Consider the following 19069-nt stretch of genomic DNA (forward strand, 5'->3'; position numbering starts at 1 on the left):
GCCTACAACATTTCATACATTCCCTATAGCTCCTGAAAGTTCTCATCTCTTTGTTTTGGGAATCTTGTCAAAAGATGTGCACCCATTCATTCTTGATCCTATTTCTGCTTGTTTTATCACTCACACTTCTTAAGTACCCCATTAACACTGTATTCAATTTACTTTTATATTTCTCCTTTCATACCCAATTTTCATTTCCATATAAGAAAGTGGGCAGAAGCACACTTTATACATGGCTGTTTTCACCCTTTTTCCAAGAAATATTCCTTACTTGCAACAGACCATGAAGTACACACTATCATTCTGCTGTTACCTGAACATCTCAGAAGTTCTCCACCCTTTAGGAAACGTTCTACCAAGCTATACACATTCTTCTACTTGCTCCAAGTTTGCCATTTATGTAAAACTTACAACGGTTTATTCAATTTTCCCAGGGGAGGGAGGAATTATTTAAAAAATCATCCTTGTCTTAATGTTGAACTATTCGCTAAACATTTCATTTATTCTTATGCATGTTATTTCGATCAGCGGCCATTATTACATTCAGCAACAAAACTTCAATTCTGCATTAATGGAAAGCATTCCATAATTCAAACCTTATTCACATTATCACATGCTTTCTCTGACTCAATAAAGATACATTCTAATATTTTTCTCACATTTATACATTTCTCAGTGACCTACTGAAGAGCAAAAATTTGATTTGTACAATCCGTGCCCACACTGCATTTCCCAAATTTTGCAGTAGCAAGACATGGTCTGTCTCACATTCAGAATTTCTCAACAACTTTGTACGCTTGACTGATTCCCTCACTCATTCATCAAAAACAATCAAATTGGTCATGCTTTCAGATTTGTATACATTTCTGTGCCATGTGTGCACATGAACAGACTTGTGGTTAAACAACATATTCAAAATAAACATACATTTTTCTAAGCAGATACTTGTTGGTCATATATCATTTTCATTCATTCTCATTCATGGATTCCTACCCTGTTGTTTTTCAGAAAGCCATTAAAACAGGGTTATTCCAGCAGATCTTGGGAGCAGAATGTTATGATGTTGTCCCACTGACAGTAGAATTTCTTAGTTTAATTTATTAATATTTCTAGTGCTTGTATTTGTATGTTTTTAACTTGACTTTCAAGGTTGAGATGTATACCACTGACAGTCATTCACAACACCCCCCCCCCACACACATATAATTAATTAATTACAGGCTAGTACCTTTTGGAAGCATAGCAGCAAAGCCAAGTACTATTTTTTATTTTGTTCCTTTTTATTTTGCTAACAATGCCATGGGCATACCAGTCAGAGCTAGGGATAGATATTGCGATATATTGTTTCAACAAGCAATTCAATAAATTGGCACATATTAAAATAACCATCATCTTCTCTCTTTCAGATAGTATCACTACAACACAAAGACCAGGTAATGAAGACCCACTTAAAATGTATTTTCTTAAAAAAAACTGAACAACATGAATTGACAATATGGGGATGGGGGGAATCCACTTTCACTTTCCTATGGCATGTTGATTAACATATTCTGCTACCCATTAGTTTAGTTGATTGTTTACTGATTACTCTAATGACCATATCAAACAAGATAAAATAATACAGAAATATAAAAAATATTCAATGAAACAATCAGGTAAAATCATTCCCTTGGCAGTTGACCCCAACCTGATCTAGATAGGAAGCTCTCAGTTGAATGGCTTTAGCTATAAACTTGGCAGTCTTTCTTATTGCCCATGTGTTACTTGGAGGAAGTAAGAGAGCCTATTGATGGGGTCCCAACAGACTATCATGTCAACCAGCAACTTTATTATAAATGCTGTGCTCTGGCTGAAGCATATACAGTAGTTGGCAGTCAAAGTGGATATGAGCACACCACAGATACAGATCCTCTCTGGATAAAGTACTTGATGAAATTGCCCATGATTCACATAGAATCCAGGAGCTCAAATCTTGCTCTGGTTAGGGCTGATCTTTGGCCCTGTGTCAGGGCCCTAGTTAGATATATTTCTAGTGGAAAGGTCTTTTTATTCTGGGTCAGTCATTTTAAGGATTTGATGTTAGCAAGTGTCTCTATGTCAATCTGAGCACTAATAGAGTGGGTGCCTGTTTCAGCTCTAACTTCAGAGGCTGGAGTATTTTTGTCTATTCCCAGAAGGGATCTTAGGATGTGGGTCTGGATTTGTTCAAGTAATGATGACTATAACAGACCCTACAGTTCTGTGTCATAGGTCATTATAGGTGTTACTTTAGTCTTATAGACCTTCAATATAGGGATGAAGGTACCTGAGCAGTTATAATTCAGCACTCAGAAGTGTTTTAGAGGTGGCTGAGGCCCTCATCGCACTTCTTTTAAGGTGGTTTATCCATGACCCTATGCTGGTGAAAACTACCCCTAGATATGAGAAAGAGTTGACTTGTTCCATAGGTTCCCTGTCCAAGTACCAGGTATATTTAGTTCACCTCTTTCCCAAATATCATTACTTTGGCCTTACTGATTTTCAAGGAGTTAATGGTGCCGTAAGCACCCAACTTCCAGAGTAGTCTTCTTAGGTCATCTTGAGACTGCACCATAAGGACCATATCTGCACACAGAAGAACGTTGATAGATTTATTAAGTATCTTCGGCATATGGACATCCTGAGAGCAGAGATATTCTGGGATGACATTGACATAGAGATTAAATAGCATTCGGGCGAGAATGCATCCTTGTCTGACACCATTGGTAGTAGGTATGTTGTGTGTCAGGATGCCATTTGCTCCTGTAAGGACTTTCAGACAGGTGTTTGTATACAGAGCCTTAACCAGGCATAGGAGTCTAGGTTCCAGCCAGTTTCTTCCATAGAATGACTCTGTGAATATGATCAAATGCTGCACTAAGGTCAACAAAGGTGCCATACAGCTGTTTTCCTGCTGATGTGTACTTTGTTATCAGATGATATTGAGTAATGCAATTGTCTATGGTAGAGCACTCAGGCCTGAACCCTGCCTGTTCTTCTACTAGACGTTTCTTCTCATACACCCAGTCATACTCTACGTAGGAGATATGTGGCATACATCTTAGCCACTATATTAATTAGGCTTATAGGTGTATAATTTCTGGGGTCTCCTTTGTCTCCTTTTTTTTGTATATAGGGACTACAATAGACAATTCCCATCCTACAGGAATATAACCGGTGTTATTTATATGAGAGAATAGGCCCTCTAGTAATGGGGCCCACCAGTCAATATATGACTTAGAAAGCTCAGCAGGCAGAAAGGCCTTGCCCAGTGTCTTGTTAGATTTTAGAGAGTGTAGGATATGTTTAGTTTCTGCCACTGAGACCGGTGACCAAGCAGGCAGTTTGTTTAGAGAGGGAAGAGGTTAGATCTGGTGAGCTAGATTATTTCTGGAGGACAATTTATCTGTTATTTTTTTTAACATGGAACAGGGATTAACACAGCTGACCAGCACATTGTTGGAGCCTTCAGTAGGTGAGGAAATCATTTTCGCCCAAGTCTGAGCACACTCTGAACTAATGGCACTAGGAAACAGGTTTGCAGGTTTCCAGCTGCCATTAGTGAGGGAAGCATTCTGATCCCTGCCTGCAAGCTGATAGTCACTGTTAATGCAAAAATTATCTATACTACATTTTTTCCCCTTTAGGGAGTATAATTTTTATTCCCAAGTGCAAATTTTGCCTCTGCTATGGACTCATTTGTTTCTCTAAGGCCATGCTAGTGCCATTACAGGAGTCAGGAAAATTCTGAGCCTCAACAGCTGATAACTCTTCTTCCCTCTATTATTTGAGTTCTGCGTTCCAGTCTGTTCTCTGGCTGCAGAGCAGCCACCATCATTATTTTTCTGAAATGCAAAATTCCCCAAATTCTGGTCATTATATTTGTGTGTGTGTGTGTGTGTGTGTGTGTGTTTTAGCACGTCAGTACAGTTTTTACCAATAATGGACTGCAAATTTTAATTCCAGTGCTTTGCATTTAGGAAAGAAAAAGTGAACCTTGCAAATGCAAGTTGCAAGATTATAAGCAGGAAAAGGTGTAGGATGCATCTTGCAAAAGGCCTCAAAGCCCTGGAGTCAACCCTGTATCTTAGCTCTAATCCCTCTGTACAACTCCAAAGTACTAAGTACATGTAGCAGGACTGGCGATTTGCACTAATGCGAAGGAGATGAATTGAATTCCTATTTGTCCAACCTTGGATATTTATATTTAGCACTTTCCAAGCAAATTCAGAAAATGTAGCAATTACTTCTGCTTCTGTATGTGCTTCTTCAGCATGTATTGTTATAAGAGAGGCGGAAAGAATGCACTGCTGCCTGAAACAGAATGTGTAGCATGACAAACACCCTTATGATAGTTTAGTTCCTAAAAGTGATTAGCTGTTGGGGAAGAACACTCACTCTTCATGTGAGCAGGGCTGGGGCTTGGGGAGCTTATAAGGGCTTGCTTTTGTTCTGCAGTGTAGCAATCCTATTTTAGGATTTACTCTACAGTTTTCATTTGTTCCCCACCTCAAAACGGTAGATCACGGTACATCAGTTTTTAGCAATTATGATCAGAGGGAGACATTTTTTGAGTTATTTTTGCCACAAGGTAGAGAGTGCTGTTGTGGCTTTCAGTTACGTATCTCTCACATTCTGCAACCTTTCTTTCTCTGCTTCCTGATCTTAAAATAGGCCATGTGAAAAAGTCTCACGTAATGTTCTCTTACAGGATTTAACTGAAGAGTGGGCTTCATTTTACCTGAGAGAGGATTATATAGAAAATATCAGATGTTCACTTAGGCTACCTTCCACATAAGCCATAAACTCTTCTTTAAAACATGTCTTCTCCTTTGGAGTAAAAACAAAACAGTAAAATTTATGAAATCCTCTACTACAGGTAGTCCTCACTTACTGACCATTTGTCAGTGACCATTTGAAATTATGGCAGTGCTGGAAAAAAAACCCTTATGGCCTACTTACAACCATTTACAACCATCCCTCAGTCACGTGATCACCATTACAGTCAGTACATGTTGCCCTAAGCCTGACCTGTAATTTTTTTCATTTTTCCCCCCTTGCAGAGCAGAGAGATTGGAGAGAAAGGGATTGCACAACAGTAAGCTGTTTGTTCTTCTACACATTGAAAGCAATGAGATTGCACCAGCAGCCTGGGGCTGGGAGCCACAGGCACGCTATGCAAACAGCTTATAGTACTCTCTTGAAATCTCTTTCTCTCCAGTCTCTCTGCTCCATGAGGGAAGTGAGAAGAAAAAAAAGCAAGCGATTTCTGTAGGCAACCCCTCCTTTACCTGACCTTTAACAGAATGGAGAGATTGGAGAGAAAGGGACTTCAAGAGACTAAGTTGTTTGCATAGCACGCCTACGGCTCCTAGCCCTGGGCTGTGGCACGATCACATTGCTTTTGATGTGTACAAGACAGTAACCAGACACCCAAGCATTCCAAAAGGCAGGGGAGTGATTAGAAGGCAAACAAAAGCAGAAGGTGTGAAACTGAGTAGCCTTGTCTTTTTCCAGCTAAAAAGCACAGTCACAGTCACAAGATTTCCCACTTAGCGACTGCTTTGCTTACCGGCAGAGTTGTTGGTCCCGGTTAAGGTTGTTAAGTGAGGACTACCTGTACAGCCTTCTCCAAACTGGTGCCTTCAGATGTGCTGAATGTTTTAGTCGAGCTCATTAGCTATTAGGGCTGTGCAAACCATTTACAAGGCTTTCTTCAGAAAGGAAATAAAAGTTCCCTCTGAATCTACTTCTTAAGATATTGAGGCACTGAATCCTGTGGAAGACTCAAAAGAACCTCTCTGAAGGCCTTCAGATGATGTATTGCAATGACTGAATACCCAGCTGATATTTCTGCCAGAATTGCTGCTGAAATGGGATGGCTCCCAGGACTGCAGTTTTGCTTAGGTGGCAATCTTGTCAGAGGTGGACACACATGTAGTCAGTTGATGTGGGAAGGTGTAACAATCCCAGTACCAAGATTTTAATCTTAGAAATTCTCAAGACAGTCCATTAGGAAGCTTAAAGAATTCTTCATTAAAATCCAATTAACACAGGAAAGTTGCAAAGCTCTGAATAAGGTTTTGGCGCCAAAACATTGAAACTAAATCATTCCCCGTGACCTCATCCCCCTTCCCTCCTCCCTGTCTTGCAAACAAGCTGTTTCTCACTCCTAACTTCCCCCTCCCAGATCGTTAGTTCGTTAGAGTGATGTAGAATCCAGGCGTTGTCTTATCAGCAGCTCGTCCTTGGCTCTAAGGCTCACAAAGGAATGTCTGCGGCATGAAGGAATGTCTGTGAAGCTGACAGGGGTTTGCTCTTTCTCTCTCTCTGTTAATGTGTGTAGCAGGCTTAATGGCAGGCGCGCAGAGGGAAGGGAGCCTGACAGAAGGCCCACAAAGTGGTTGCACTGGCATTTCACAAGCTCTGGCTCAGTGCTTCTGGCAGCAGGTTCTGAGGGAAGCTTTGACTGCTTTAAGAAGTACCCTCAGACAATTCAGACGTTCTTCAATATTTTTTCTCCTTAGTTGCCATTTCATTTCTGCTGGCTCATTAGGGTGCTACTGATTATATGTAGCTTTTGGGGATGATGACATATGCAACTGTTGATCTTTCACAACCCAGTATAGGGCCATTTTAGTTCTAATCACAATGGCAGAGAATGCCTCAAACATATGCTTTTCTTCCTCCTTATGTCACCCAGTCTTCCTTGTGGCCAAGAATGACAAATAATGTCTAATTTCTTGAATTATTTTTTATCACAATCCCAGTTACTTTACTTAATACTTAGAATTAATAATTAATAAATACTTGACATTTGTAAACATTATCAATCAGTATGACTGTGAAGCATGAATGTTAATGATAATTCAACCATTACTGTTCTTTAAGCCTATAGCTGAGAGTAGGACAAAGAAGAACAGGTTTAGGCTTAACCCCAGTAAGACAGAGAGGCTGTCGGTTCTGAAGCCATGCAACCCTGGGGATATTCCATTTTTCACCCTGGACAGTGTTTTGTTTTGTCCCTCCCCCCCCCTTTTTTTTTTTACTAATTGGCTCATAATTTAGAGGTCCTTCTGGACTCACAGCTCCTGCTGTAAAAGCAAGTCGCAGCTGCAGTCAGGAGGGACTTTCCACCTCTTCATCTGGTGTACCATTTATGACCTTTCCTGCATCAGAAGGCACTTCTCACAATCATTTATACCTTATTCACCTGTCATATGGCCTACTGCAACATGCTTTACACAAGGCTGCTCTTGAGAGTCACTTGGAAGCTACAGCTGGTCCAGAACACAAAGGCTCAGATATGTGTAGTTATGAACACACCTAACTTTGCCCATGGAACTCTACTTTGAGAACTGCACTGGTCACCAGACAACTTTCAGCTGCAATTCACAGTCCTGGTTGTCATCTTTAAAGCCATTTATGGTTCCATACCTGGATATCTGTGGGACAATTTTCTACCAATGGATTGCCTTTCTCAGCTCTATTGAGACTTAATGAAGTGATAAAAACTTGATTAGTTCAACAGGCCTCATTTAGGTCTTCCCTGTTTTATGAGCATTTCTGATTATTGTTAGCCTTAATTTGATGAGGTATTATTATTTTTAGTAATTATTTTATGATTTTATTATTAGGTTGACCTTTCTACTGTTTTAATCCTGTTTATGTATAGTAGAACTCAGTGCAGCATATAAACCTAGTGAAATAAATCAATGTGGAATGCTGTGTTTAGGGAAGTGTACTTAGTGTACACATGTACATTTGGTTGTTTCCTGGAATTAATAACTACTCCTTTTACCAGTGAGTTCTACACAAATCACTCATAGGGTGTTTTTGGGGCACTCACTGTCTTTCAGTCCTCCCTATCTTACAGAGTTATTGTAGCAATAAAATTGAAGAAAGCTTCCAAACCATGAATAAATTCTATATTTATACTCTAAATCCTTTGTACCATTATCTAATGGAACAGTGGTTTGACTGACCTTAATTATAGTGAATTTATTTTGCTGTTATTTGGCATAGTTGTATTCCTTTGTTCATCTTTTACAACCTATGTTATAAAATAAATTCTAAATAATTTGTCATATGTAAAAAATCAATCCTATATATTTACTCAGAAATAAACCCCACTAAGTTCAGTGGGGCTTATTCGCAGAATCACAGCCTAAGTAATCTTATAGTCACTGAGTGATTAAAATCTCTCTTTTATATATGATTGTTTATATTAATTAATCCATGTCCTCTCTTTTCTTCCCAGTTGATCTACAGGAAAAAAAATGAGACAGTAGACAAAAATAAGTCATCTCTAATTACATCATAATCGTCTCTCTTATTTCAGCTTAATTTAGAAAATCAACCTTCTGCATATGATTAAATATTTAAGAAGCTTCACAATGTCGGTTTAGGGAGAGAAAGAGAGGTGGTAAAACAGATATTGCCTACCACTGCAGTAGTGTTTAAGGCTGAATAGTTCAGCTTCTTTTACAGAAATTCTTAGCTTCAAGGCTTATGTTAAGAAAAATAAATACACGGGGAAAAGTCAGACTGCCATTTCTCTTTGTATAAGTAACAGCAGGTTTGGGATCATAAATATTGCTCCATTCTCCTGGCAGATGAATAGGGCTAGCAAGATCCATGTAATGGCTTGTCTCTAGTAAGAACTAATAAGCACTGCTTAGAAAGCATTATTGATAAAATTATCCCTAATGCAAAGATCCTATAGAGTAGGATTCCAATGCTGTCTCATCTCATTAAGATTAAAAGGACATGGGTTGCAAATATCCATTTTAATGCCCCTGTATTACTTATACACATAAATTAAGCTAGTGACTAAGTGGCAGGTTAACCTATTTCAAAATATTAGCCATCAACAGACATCAATCCCAATTAGAAACTGTGGTTCCCTCAGGACATAAGACTGGAAGGATTACAAGTGTTTTGGGTTCTGGGTTTAAGAAAAGTTCAAGGGTAGATGTCTTTCTTATAATATGGTTCTCTGAATCCTGATCCTGCATAATACTGTATGGCTTGTGTCTCCTTTGATTTCTTTTTAGTAACAGTATCAAGTTATTCTTGTGGTGGTTTTCTTGGATACCCATCAGGATCATTTAAAAGTCCATTTTATCCTTTAAACTATCCAAACAATGTGGACTGTGTATGGGAAATACAAGTTAAAAACAATTTCCGAATAACACTTTCATTCCGAAATATTACGTAAGTGAGGCTGTTTTTAATGCATGTGTCATGATACCAAGAGTGGTTTATTAAAATATATATCAAGATGAGTATGAATTATAGAGCATATTTGGCAAAATGCAATGGGATTGTAGATTTGAGACAATAGATTTGGCTAGGGATATCTAGTTAATCCATGGTAGAACTTTAGTTCTATTTAAGGATAGAGAAATAGGTCCAGGCTCCACACATGGAGGGGACCTCATCCAAAATTTGATCCAGCATTTGAAATGTTTGACTGGACCAATTTGTTTTTGTTTAAGACTGTGAAAACAACCAGTTAATATATACTCTCAAGATTCATTTCAGTAATTCCTATTTACTGGACTATAGACCAAAATCAGCTGAGGAAAAAATATTGAGAAAGGATGCTGTGAGAGAGCTGGGGAGGAGGGCTTAAATCAGCATCCAGTCCTGGGTTTCTCAAGTCTTAAAAGGTCCTGTTAAACCCAAATCCTCAGTATTTTTTTTTCTTTTAAAGGGACAAGGGGAACTTGTTTAATATAACTTTCTGGAAGAGGAGAGAATTTCTGGAGTTTTACACATTCCAAAATATTTTCTCAGAAAAAGTCCATCCAGTTCCATATTATTGGATTAATATGTCAGTCTTATATAGTCAGATTTTGTACAGTACATTACTGTTTTTATTTAAATGATTGTTATTTATTTATTTATTATTCAAATTTAGTTACCACCCATCTCCCCCAAAAGAGGGACTCTGGGCGGTTTACAATAAAATCAGGCTCTAAATATAAACATTAAAATCTCATAAAAACAGTTATTATAAAATACAGTAAATAAATATAGAATCCAAGAAGGTATAAAATCCAGACTGGTGGGAGGGACTCTAGCGTGTGAGCCACCCCCATGAATGGTTATTCACTTTCCCGCCCCAGGTGAGACGGCAGAACCAGGTCTTCAATGCCTTCCGGAAGGTCAGGAGTGAAGGGGCCTGCCTCACCTCCGGGGGCAAGATGTTCCAGAGGGCGGGGGCCACTGCAGAGAAGGCCTGTTTCCTGGACCCCGCCAGATGAAATTCTCTTATGGACGGGGTCCGCAACATGCCCTCTCTGGATGATCGGGTGGGGCGGGCCAATAATGTAATGGGGATGAGTTACCCTCAGGTAACCTGGCCCCATGCCATGTAGGGCTTTAAAGGTGATAACCAACACCTTGAATTGGACCGGGAAGCAAACTGGCACCCAGTGCAGCTCGCCCAGCAACAGTGTTATATGTGCCAACCTAGGGGCACCAAAAATGGCCTGCGCAGCTGCATTCTGGACCAGCTGAAGCTTCCAGATACTCTTCAAGGGTAGCCCCATGTACAGCACATTGCAGTAGTCTATATGGGAGATGACCAGGGTGTGAGTGACTGTTCAGAGGGCTTCTCGTTCCAGGAACGGGCGTAACTGGCACACAACCCAAAGTTGCGCAAAGGCCCCCCTGGCCACAACTGCCACCTGCTCTTTGAGCAGGAGTTGTGAGTCCAGGAGAACCCCCAGATTACACACTGAGTCTGTCTGGGGCAGTGCAACCCCATCCAAAACATGACAATTTCCCGGAAGATGAAGCACCATCAATCCAAGCCACTCCATCTTACCAGGGTTCAGTTGAAGCTGTTACTCCCCATCCAGACTCCCACAGCCCCCAGGCACTGAGAAAGGGCAGTCACTGTATTACTTACCTCACCCGGGATGGAGATGTATAATTGGGTATCATCAGCATACTGATGATACCTCATCCCGTGGTGACAGATGATCTCACCCAGTGGTTTCATGTAGATGTTAAATAAGATAGGAGAGAGAACTGAACCCTGCAGCACCCCACAATGGAGGGATCGAGGGTTGGATCTCTCCTCTCCTATCACTGCTGACTGAGACCGGCCCTGGAGGAAGGAGGTGAACCAGGAGGAGGCCGCCCACCCTCAACTCCCTGAGCCGTCCCAAAAGGATACCATGGTCGATGGTATCGAAAGCTGCTGAGACGTCAAGGAGAGCAAGGATGGATGCACTGCCTCCATCCTGCTCCCACCAGAGGTCATCCATAAGTGCGACCAATGCAGTTTCTGTCCCATATCCTGGCCTGAAATCTGACTGAAAGGGGTCCAGATAATCCATTTCATCCAAGACTCTCTGGAGTTGCAATGCCACTACCTTCTCAACCACCTTCCCCAAAAAGGGGAGGTGGGAGATTGGACGAAAATTGTCCAGCACAGTTGGGTCCAGCAATGGCTTCTTGAGGAGCGGGTGCACCAGTACCTCTTTAAAGGCAGCTGGGAACACATCCTCACTCAAGGATGTATTTACCATCGCTTGGACCCAACCACACGTCACCTCCCAAGCTGCCTTCACCAGCCAGGAGGGGCATGGATCTAAATGACAGGTGGTGGCATTCACAATCTGAAGGATCCTGTCCACTTCCTCGGGTCCAACAGGATCAAACTGCTCCCAGATAACAAGGCTAAAACATTCCCTCGGGATCTCCTCAGTCCTTGCTTCACACATGGAGTCCAATTTGGACCGGATCCGAGTGATTTTATCCTGCAGTTGCTCAGAAAACTCTTCCGCATGGCCCTGTAGGTGGGTCACTGGGCCCACCTTCCCCAAAAGGGTACGTGTGATCTTAAACAGGGCTGTCAGACGGCAATCTGCGAATGCAATAAGAATGAAGAAATACTGCCATTTCGCTGCTCTTACCACCACAAGGTAGGCCTTAATAGCAGCTCTAGCTTGTGTTTGGTCATATTCGGTCTTTGTCTTCCTCCAGCAGCACTCTAGGCATCTCTTAAGCCTCTTCAAAACCCTCAGCTCCTCCGTGAACCACAGGGAGTATTGGGTTGGATGAGGCAGGAGAGGCCGCATAGGCGCGATCCTGTCCAAGGCCCTGGCCACCTCCCTATTCCAGGCAGCAGCCAGGGCCTCCGCTGGACCATGCAGCAGATTCTTGGGTACAACCCCCAGCTCCCTCTGAAACCTCACTGGGTCCATCAGTCGCCGGGGGCGGACCAACCGAATGGGTCCTGCCTCCCTGCGGAGTGGGGTGGCGTAGGAGAATCTCAGGGCCACCAGGGCATGATCTGACTATGACAATGGGGATAGATGCGGCTCTCCCCTCAGATTACATTGCCACTGCTCCGACAAGAAAACCAAGTCCGGAGTGAGACCACTGTCTCGAGTCGGGTCCCGGATAATCTGGGACAGGCCCGTGGCTGCCATGGTAGCCATGAACTCCCAAGCCGCCTCCAAGGCACGCCCCTGGGAAGGCAGATTAAAGTCCCGCAGAACCATAAGTCTGGGGAACTCCACCGCCAGACCCGAGACGACCTCCAGCAGCTCAGGCAGGGACATTGCTATGCAGCAGGGAGGCTGGTACAGTAGCAGTACTCCCAACTGTTCTCGGGAACCCAACTTGAAGAACAGGGTCTCACACCTGGCCACTTGTGAGGCAGGGCCCCTGAAGGCCACCAGAGACTCTCGGATGACAACAGCCACCCCTCCTCCCCTAACCTGGTATCTCGGCTGGTGCCACACCCGAAACCCAGCTGGGCACATTTCCAAGAGGGCTACCCCCCCTTCTGAGCCCAGCCAGGTCTCAGTGATACATGCCAGGTCTGCCCCTCTTCTGCGATCAAATCACACATGAGGGGGGCTTTGTTGTTAACTGACCTGGCATTAAGCAGCAGCAGCCGGAGACCAGGGCCCTTAAGGAACTGCTGTCCAGGGCCTGCGTCTGAACTTGGAGGGCTGGAACATGCCACTGGCAGTAGACACTGGGGGTGTCTTCCCCGAAGATGGCCCGCCCTCCAGTTCCCATTATAAATAAGCATCATGTCTTTATCACCACCACCAGCATTACCACAATTGATTGATTGATTAATTAATTAATTAATGGTCACTTCACCGGCTGAAGAGCATTGAGAAAAATAGTACCTTATATGAATTGTGAAATGCTAAGTTTGAATAGCAGTTTGTTTTGTCTCCTTTTACTGGGTCTAATCCCAGAGAGAATTTTAGTACTTAAGACACAAAAAGAAAGCTTCTGTCTTGGGGTATCAGGGTAAATATATAACTTGCAGGTTAACCATATAAAAATTATACTCCTGTTTTGCTTTCCAGGCTAGAAATATGTGATAGATATAGATGCCCATGTGATTATGTTGAAGTCTATGATGGGCCACTCCATACTGCCCCACTGCTTGGGAGAATTTGTTATGGCTCCTATCACACCTTTACATCAACTTCCAATATGATGACGGTTAAATTCCACACTGATTTTAGTGGAACAAGAGGAGGCTTCCTTGCAAACTATTATAGCATCTCTGCAGATCAAAACACAAGTAAGTATAATTTTTTCATTCCTTTTTTCATTTACTGGCCTTTTGAATATTATATTAGCTTAGAATTGCATGAGAGTTCTTAGAATAGTCTTAGAATAGTCTCCCTCCTGGCACAATAAGACACAATTTATTTAGTTTTTATTCTTCATTTTGGTATACCCTGATGGAGGGTTTGTAAAGTAGAATATCTTTTGAACAAGATGTCTATAATCATGGGCAATGGCACATAGACAGTTAAACAAAAAGTGAATATTCTTGGAAAAAGGAGCTGTGAGCATTGTAGTTCCAAATAGCTAAGATTTATATTCTGAAGTGGTTTTTATGTGATCTAAGATTTTCAGGCTGTTTGCTGTACTATGATCATAATGTCATGAATAAGTATTGCAGTTCAGATTAATCAACACAGTATTATTGATTATCTTGAGATTTTAGTATATACACTTCAGACAATAAGCATTTTGGTCATATAATTTTTGAGGGACTGTTAAGAATGGAGTTAGATAGAAAAGCAGTCAAGCAAAACTATGTCCAATGACCTCAGAACCCAGAAGTACACTACCCATGGGTAGTGTATGGAGATTAAGATCCAGAGATTGTGGTTTCCATGGTTTCCCTGGTTTGGAAAGTATCTTTCCAGTATACTTTTACTTTAAACCAAAAGGTGTTAAATTGCAGAATATCTTTATATGTAAAATGATTTGGCAGGCAACATTTTACTATTCTGTGCTGTGATGGTGTTGCATTCAAAAAGTAAGCATAACAATAAATTATTTCCATATGTATTTCAATACACTAATAAGATTTCCTTTTCCTCTTTGTCAGCTCTTGTTTGTCTGCCCTACTATATGGAAGCTATAATTAGTAGAAGCTATCTGAACTCTGAAGGATATAATCCATGGAATGTCAGCTTGATGGATCCATACTGCAGACCAAAGATCACACCATATTATATTATATTCAACATACCATATAATGGCTGTCGGACCAGAAGAGATGTATGGAGATTTGTTAGATAGTTTTTGTTGCATGGTTTATTCATTCATTCATTTTTCCTTAAAACAGAAGTAGGGGGCATTCAATTGTTCAGGGATTATCTAGGACAATGCTCCCAACCTGTAATATGTTCATGATAAGTAATGGCAGCCCAAACCACAAGGATGGATATGACCCATTTTCTCAACTGTAGCCAATATTTTCTCTATTTTCTTAGTTTTCTTTCTCAAGCTATATTCTCAGTGTACGATAGTTATTCATGTCCTGTATGTTTTGAATATGAGAATTTCAGTATTCACACTTCAGACCAACATCTGCTGGCACAATCAGTATTTTTATAGCATCTCTATCATTATTGATCTAGATAAAAAGGATCCTTATATTGATTGTTTCACTTCAAACAGGTTGATGCCGATACTATTACGTATTCAAATGCAATCTCAGTAATTGCTCCTTCACAAAACTTCATAAGGAGGATACCAGATCTTCTCGTGCATGTCAGCTGCAAGATGCTTGAACACACTTGGGTAGAAATGATGTATATCGCTCAGCAAACGAAGGAGATCAATGAAACGCAATATGGCCAGTATAGTGTGAACCTTACATTTTATGACTCATCTGCATTCTGGAATCCAGTGAATGATGTACCTTATTATGTTGTATTAAGTCAGAGGTTATATTTGCAAGCTTATCTCTATAGCTCCGATTCCAACCTGCAGCTGTTTTTGGATACTTGTACAGCATCACCCTACTACAATGATTTTACAACCCTAACTTACGATATTATCGAGAATGGGTAAGGACTTCATCTTATTTCAGGTTATTTGGTTTTGTCGGAAAATGTGGGGGAATACATTAATTTTGATTGCTTTTAGTTTTCCAAACACACCTGTGGTATAGTTATTTGATACTTAAAACATTGTCAGCCCCACTAGGTAGACCAGACCAGGAAAAATATTCACAATCCCATTTCAATTGTGTCTCTATGTCAGTATGATTATCTTCTTCTTTTGGAGTTTGCACATAACATAATTCTAAGAATAAATGCCTCAATACATAACATTATGCCTGATCAAAAGTACTAGAAAGGGTGCACTATTATATCAGACTATATCTAATAGGGAGCAATTTGTAACAAATTTGGAATCTTAGGATCATTCTTAGCTTAGAAATTCTCCCTCATCCCAAAAGAAGAGAATAGTTGTTCATCCCTAATTTGTATTAAGGTTTCATAGGGGAAGCTCTGCTGAGGGTGCACTTTTCCTCTGGATTTGCTATGTGGTGATCCACAAAAGTGCTGGATACATCATTCCCATCTACCAACTTGCTTCCTTCATGATGCAGAACAGAGGAGAGATCACCTAATGTCCTACTTTCCATCTCTATTCTGCTACTGTTACGTACAAAAAAGTTTAAAGCTGAAATAACCAAAGGCCCCTTGTAACGATTGCCTAAACCCAAATACTCAGTCTCACAAGCTCGGGCTTAAAGATAACTGATTTATTAAAGGAATAGTATGCAAATACAGAGAAAGCTGAGAATGAGCAAAAGCGCGCCAAATACAAACTTAAAAGCCTTGCTTGTGAGCAGGTCCCGCCCCGTCGCCCGTCAGGACGCTCCCTCTCCCAGGTGCTAGAAGCCGTTAGACGCGCCTGGGAAAGTAACCTTGAACAGGAGCGCAAACCCAAACATGCATTCCAAGCCTTCAAAACAATGGAAGGCGAAGGAATGGAAAAACCCCGGGTGAAGGAACACGGAACAGAAAAAGACATGGGAAACGTTACAATGTTAACCAGACATTAGAACGAGAACATGACATATTGCCCCCCCAAAAGAAACTAGGGAGCCGGTTTGTCAGGATAGGCAGAGTGAAATTGGGTTACGAGACGAGGAGAATGTACGTCTGGAGCAGCAACCCATTCAGGATGAGGGAAATGTTTCCAGCGGACGAGGTACTGTAAAGCAGAGCGCTGGCGTCTGGAGTCGAGGATAGATGCCACTTCGAAGTGTTGCTGGTTGTCAATCATGAGGGGAGGTGGAGGAATGGGTTGCGGATGCCAACGGTCCGACGAGAGGCAGGGTTTGAGTAAACTACAATGGAAAACAGGATGTAAACGTTTAAGGTTGTGAGGCAAATCAAGTTTAAACGTAACAGGGTTGAGCTGAGCAACAATTGGAAAAGGACCCACAAATTTAGGACCAAGTTTCTTAGAGGGTTGTGGGGACTTGATAAACTTAGTTGATAAGTAGACTTTATCCCCGACCGCAAAGGATGGTTCTGGGGAACGCTTTGCATCGGCATGGCGTTTATAGGTAGCCTGGGCATGGCGGAGAGCGAGTAGAATATTAGACCATGAGTCTTTGAGAGAGTCTGCCCAGTCAGCAAGGGTGGCTGGTAGCGGTTGAGGATGAGGAAGTTCAGGAATCGGAACAAATTCACGTCCAAAAACTGTTTTAAAGGGAACTTGACCAGTGGTTTGATGAATGGCATTGTTGTAAGCAACCTCAGCAAATGGGAGTAAATCGACCCAGTTGTCCTGTTGGTAGTTAACAAAAGCTCTGAGGTATTGTTCTAATGTAGAATTAACCGCCTCTGTAGATCCGTCCGTTTCCGGATGCCAGGAGGTGGAAAGCGACTGTTTTGTACCCAAAAGTTTTAAAAATGCACGCCAAAATTGTGACGTAAATTGTGTGCCTCTGTCACTCACCAAACGGGCGGGGATACCGTGGAGGCGGTACACGTGGATGAGGAAGAGGCGTGCCAGCTGTTGCGCGGTGGGGATAGAAGCGCATGGGATAAAGTGGGCTTGTTTGGAGAAAAAGTCTTTGACGACCCAAATGACAGTTTTGCGTTGACTAGGGGGTAGATCAACGATAAAGTCCATGGAGATATCCTGCCAAGGGACAGATGGAGTGGCAACGGGTTGAAGGAGACCTTGGGGTTTGCCTGGTTTGCGCTTTATCGCCGCACATACAGGGCACGCAGTGACATACTCCTTCAAGTCTTTGAGTAAAGTTGGCCACCAGAATTGGCGGCGAACGAGGTGCAAAGTTTTTACGTAGCCAAAATGTCCAGCTAGCTTGTCATCGTGGCAGCGCTGGAGTATGGTTGTCCGCATTGCCTCGGGTACATAGAGACGATCGTTGCGCCAGGCAAGATCATCGGTGAAAGTTAAAATGTGTCTATTGGTTTGCAACCAAGTATCTGTTTTAAGGTGGGAAAGCAACTGTTGTTGCAAATCGGAGGGAATTGACAAGGGCGGTGGGCGGTTGGAAGGCAGAGCGGCTGGAGGCGGAGTTGATTGTGCTCGGGTCTGGCTGCGAGTCACTGCTGCCAAACTTAATTGTTTGTCGGTCCAGACGGTGCCTTGGACCGTTGGCCCTGGGCCAGCATCTTGGGGTCTGCGCGAGAGTGCATCAGCCAAAAAGTTTTTCTTGCCTGGTATAAATTTAAGAGTGAAGTCAAAGCGGCTGAAAAACTCAGCCCAGCGCAGCTGTTTGGGACTGAGTTTCCGACTGGTGCTTAAAGCTTCCAGGTTTTTATGGTCAGTCCAGACTTCAAAAGGGTTTGAAGTGCCTTCCAATAGGTGTCGCCATGTCTCTAAAGCCGTTTTTACAGCAAAAGCCTCCTTTTCCCAAACATGCCATCTTCTCTCTGTTTCTGTGAACTTGCGAGAGAGGTAGGCACAGGGTTTTAAAGCGCCAGATTGGTCAGATTGTAATAGAATTGCTCCTATGGAAAAATCAGAAGCATCGACTTGTACAACGAAAGGTTTAGAGGGGTTTGGATGCTGTAAAATTGGTTCTGTGGTAAAGATTTGTTTGAGCGCTTCGAACGCTTGCTGACAGGCTGGAGTCCATTTAAGGAGTGCGCCTGGGTTCTTTGAACGTCGCGTATCCCCCTGTCCTTTAATTTTTAACAGTTCAGTAAGGGGGAGGGCGATTTCTGCAAAATTTTGGGCGAATGCCCGATAGAAATTAGAGAATCCAAGGAAACTTTGTAATTGTCTCCTGGTACGGGGAGGTTCCCATGCCACGATAGCTTCTACTTTTGCAGGGTCCATTTCAATGCCCTGAGCTGAAATCCGGTACCCTAGGTAATCAATTTGTGACTGATGAAACGCACATTTTGACAGTTTTGCGTACAACTCTGCTTTTTTCAATTTAGCCAGTACCTGACGCACCAAGTGGATATGTTCTGACATGGTTTCAGTATAAATCAATACATCATCCAAATATACCAGTACCCCCTTGAATAGGTGGTCATGCAAGACCTCATTGATTAGTTGCATAAAAACCCCAGGTGCCCCAGATAAACCGAATGGTAAGACTTTATATTGGAAAGCCCCAAGAGGACAGTTGAACGCTGTTTTCCACTCATCCCCTTCCCTTATGCGAATGCGAAAGTAAGCCTCTCTCAAATCCAGTTTTGAGAAAATTTTGCCTCTGGCCAGATGTGATAACATATCTTTGATCAGGGGCAAA

At 42.1% G+C, this 19069-nt stretch overlaps 1 protein-coding gene across 1 annotated transcript in view; it reads left to right on the forward strand.

Annotated features, from left to right (window-relative positions):
* Positions 1–19069, forward strand: part of DMBT1 (deleted in malignant brain tumors 1) — a 294810-nt gene that overhangs the window by 2394 nt on the left and 273347 nt on the right. The window contains 1 exon segment of the mRNA XM_063307816.1: positions 2119–2127. Coding sequence (XP_063163886.1) covers positions 2119–2127 — 9 coding nt within the window.

The sequence above is a fragment of the Candoia aspera genome, chromosome 6, assembly GCF_035149785.1.
Source record: "Candoia aspera isolate rCanAsp1 chromosome 6, rCanAsp1.hap2, whole genome shotgun sequence".
Classification (NCBI taxonomy): Eukaryota; Metazoa; Chordata; class Lepidosauria; order Squamata; family Boidae; genus Candoia; species Candoia aspera.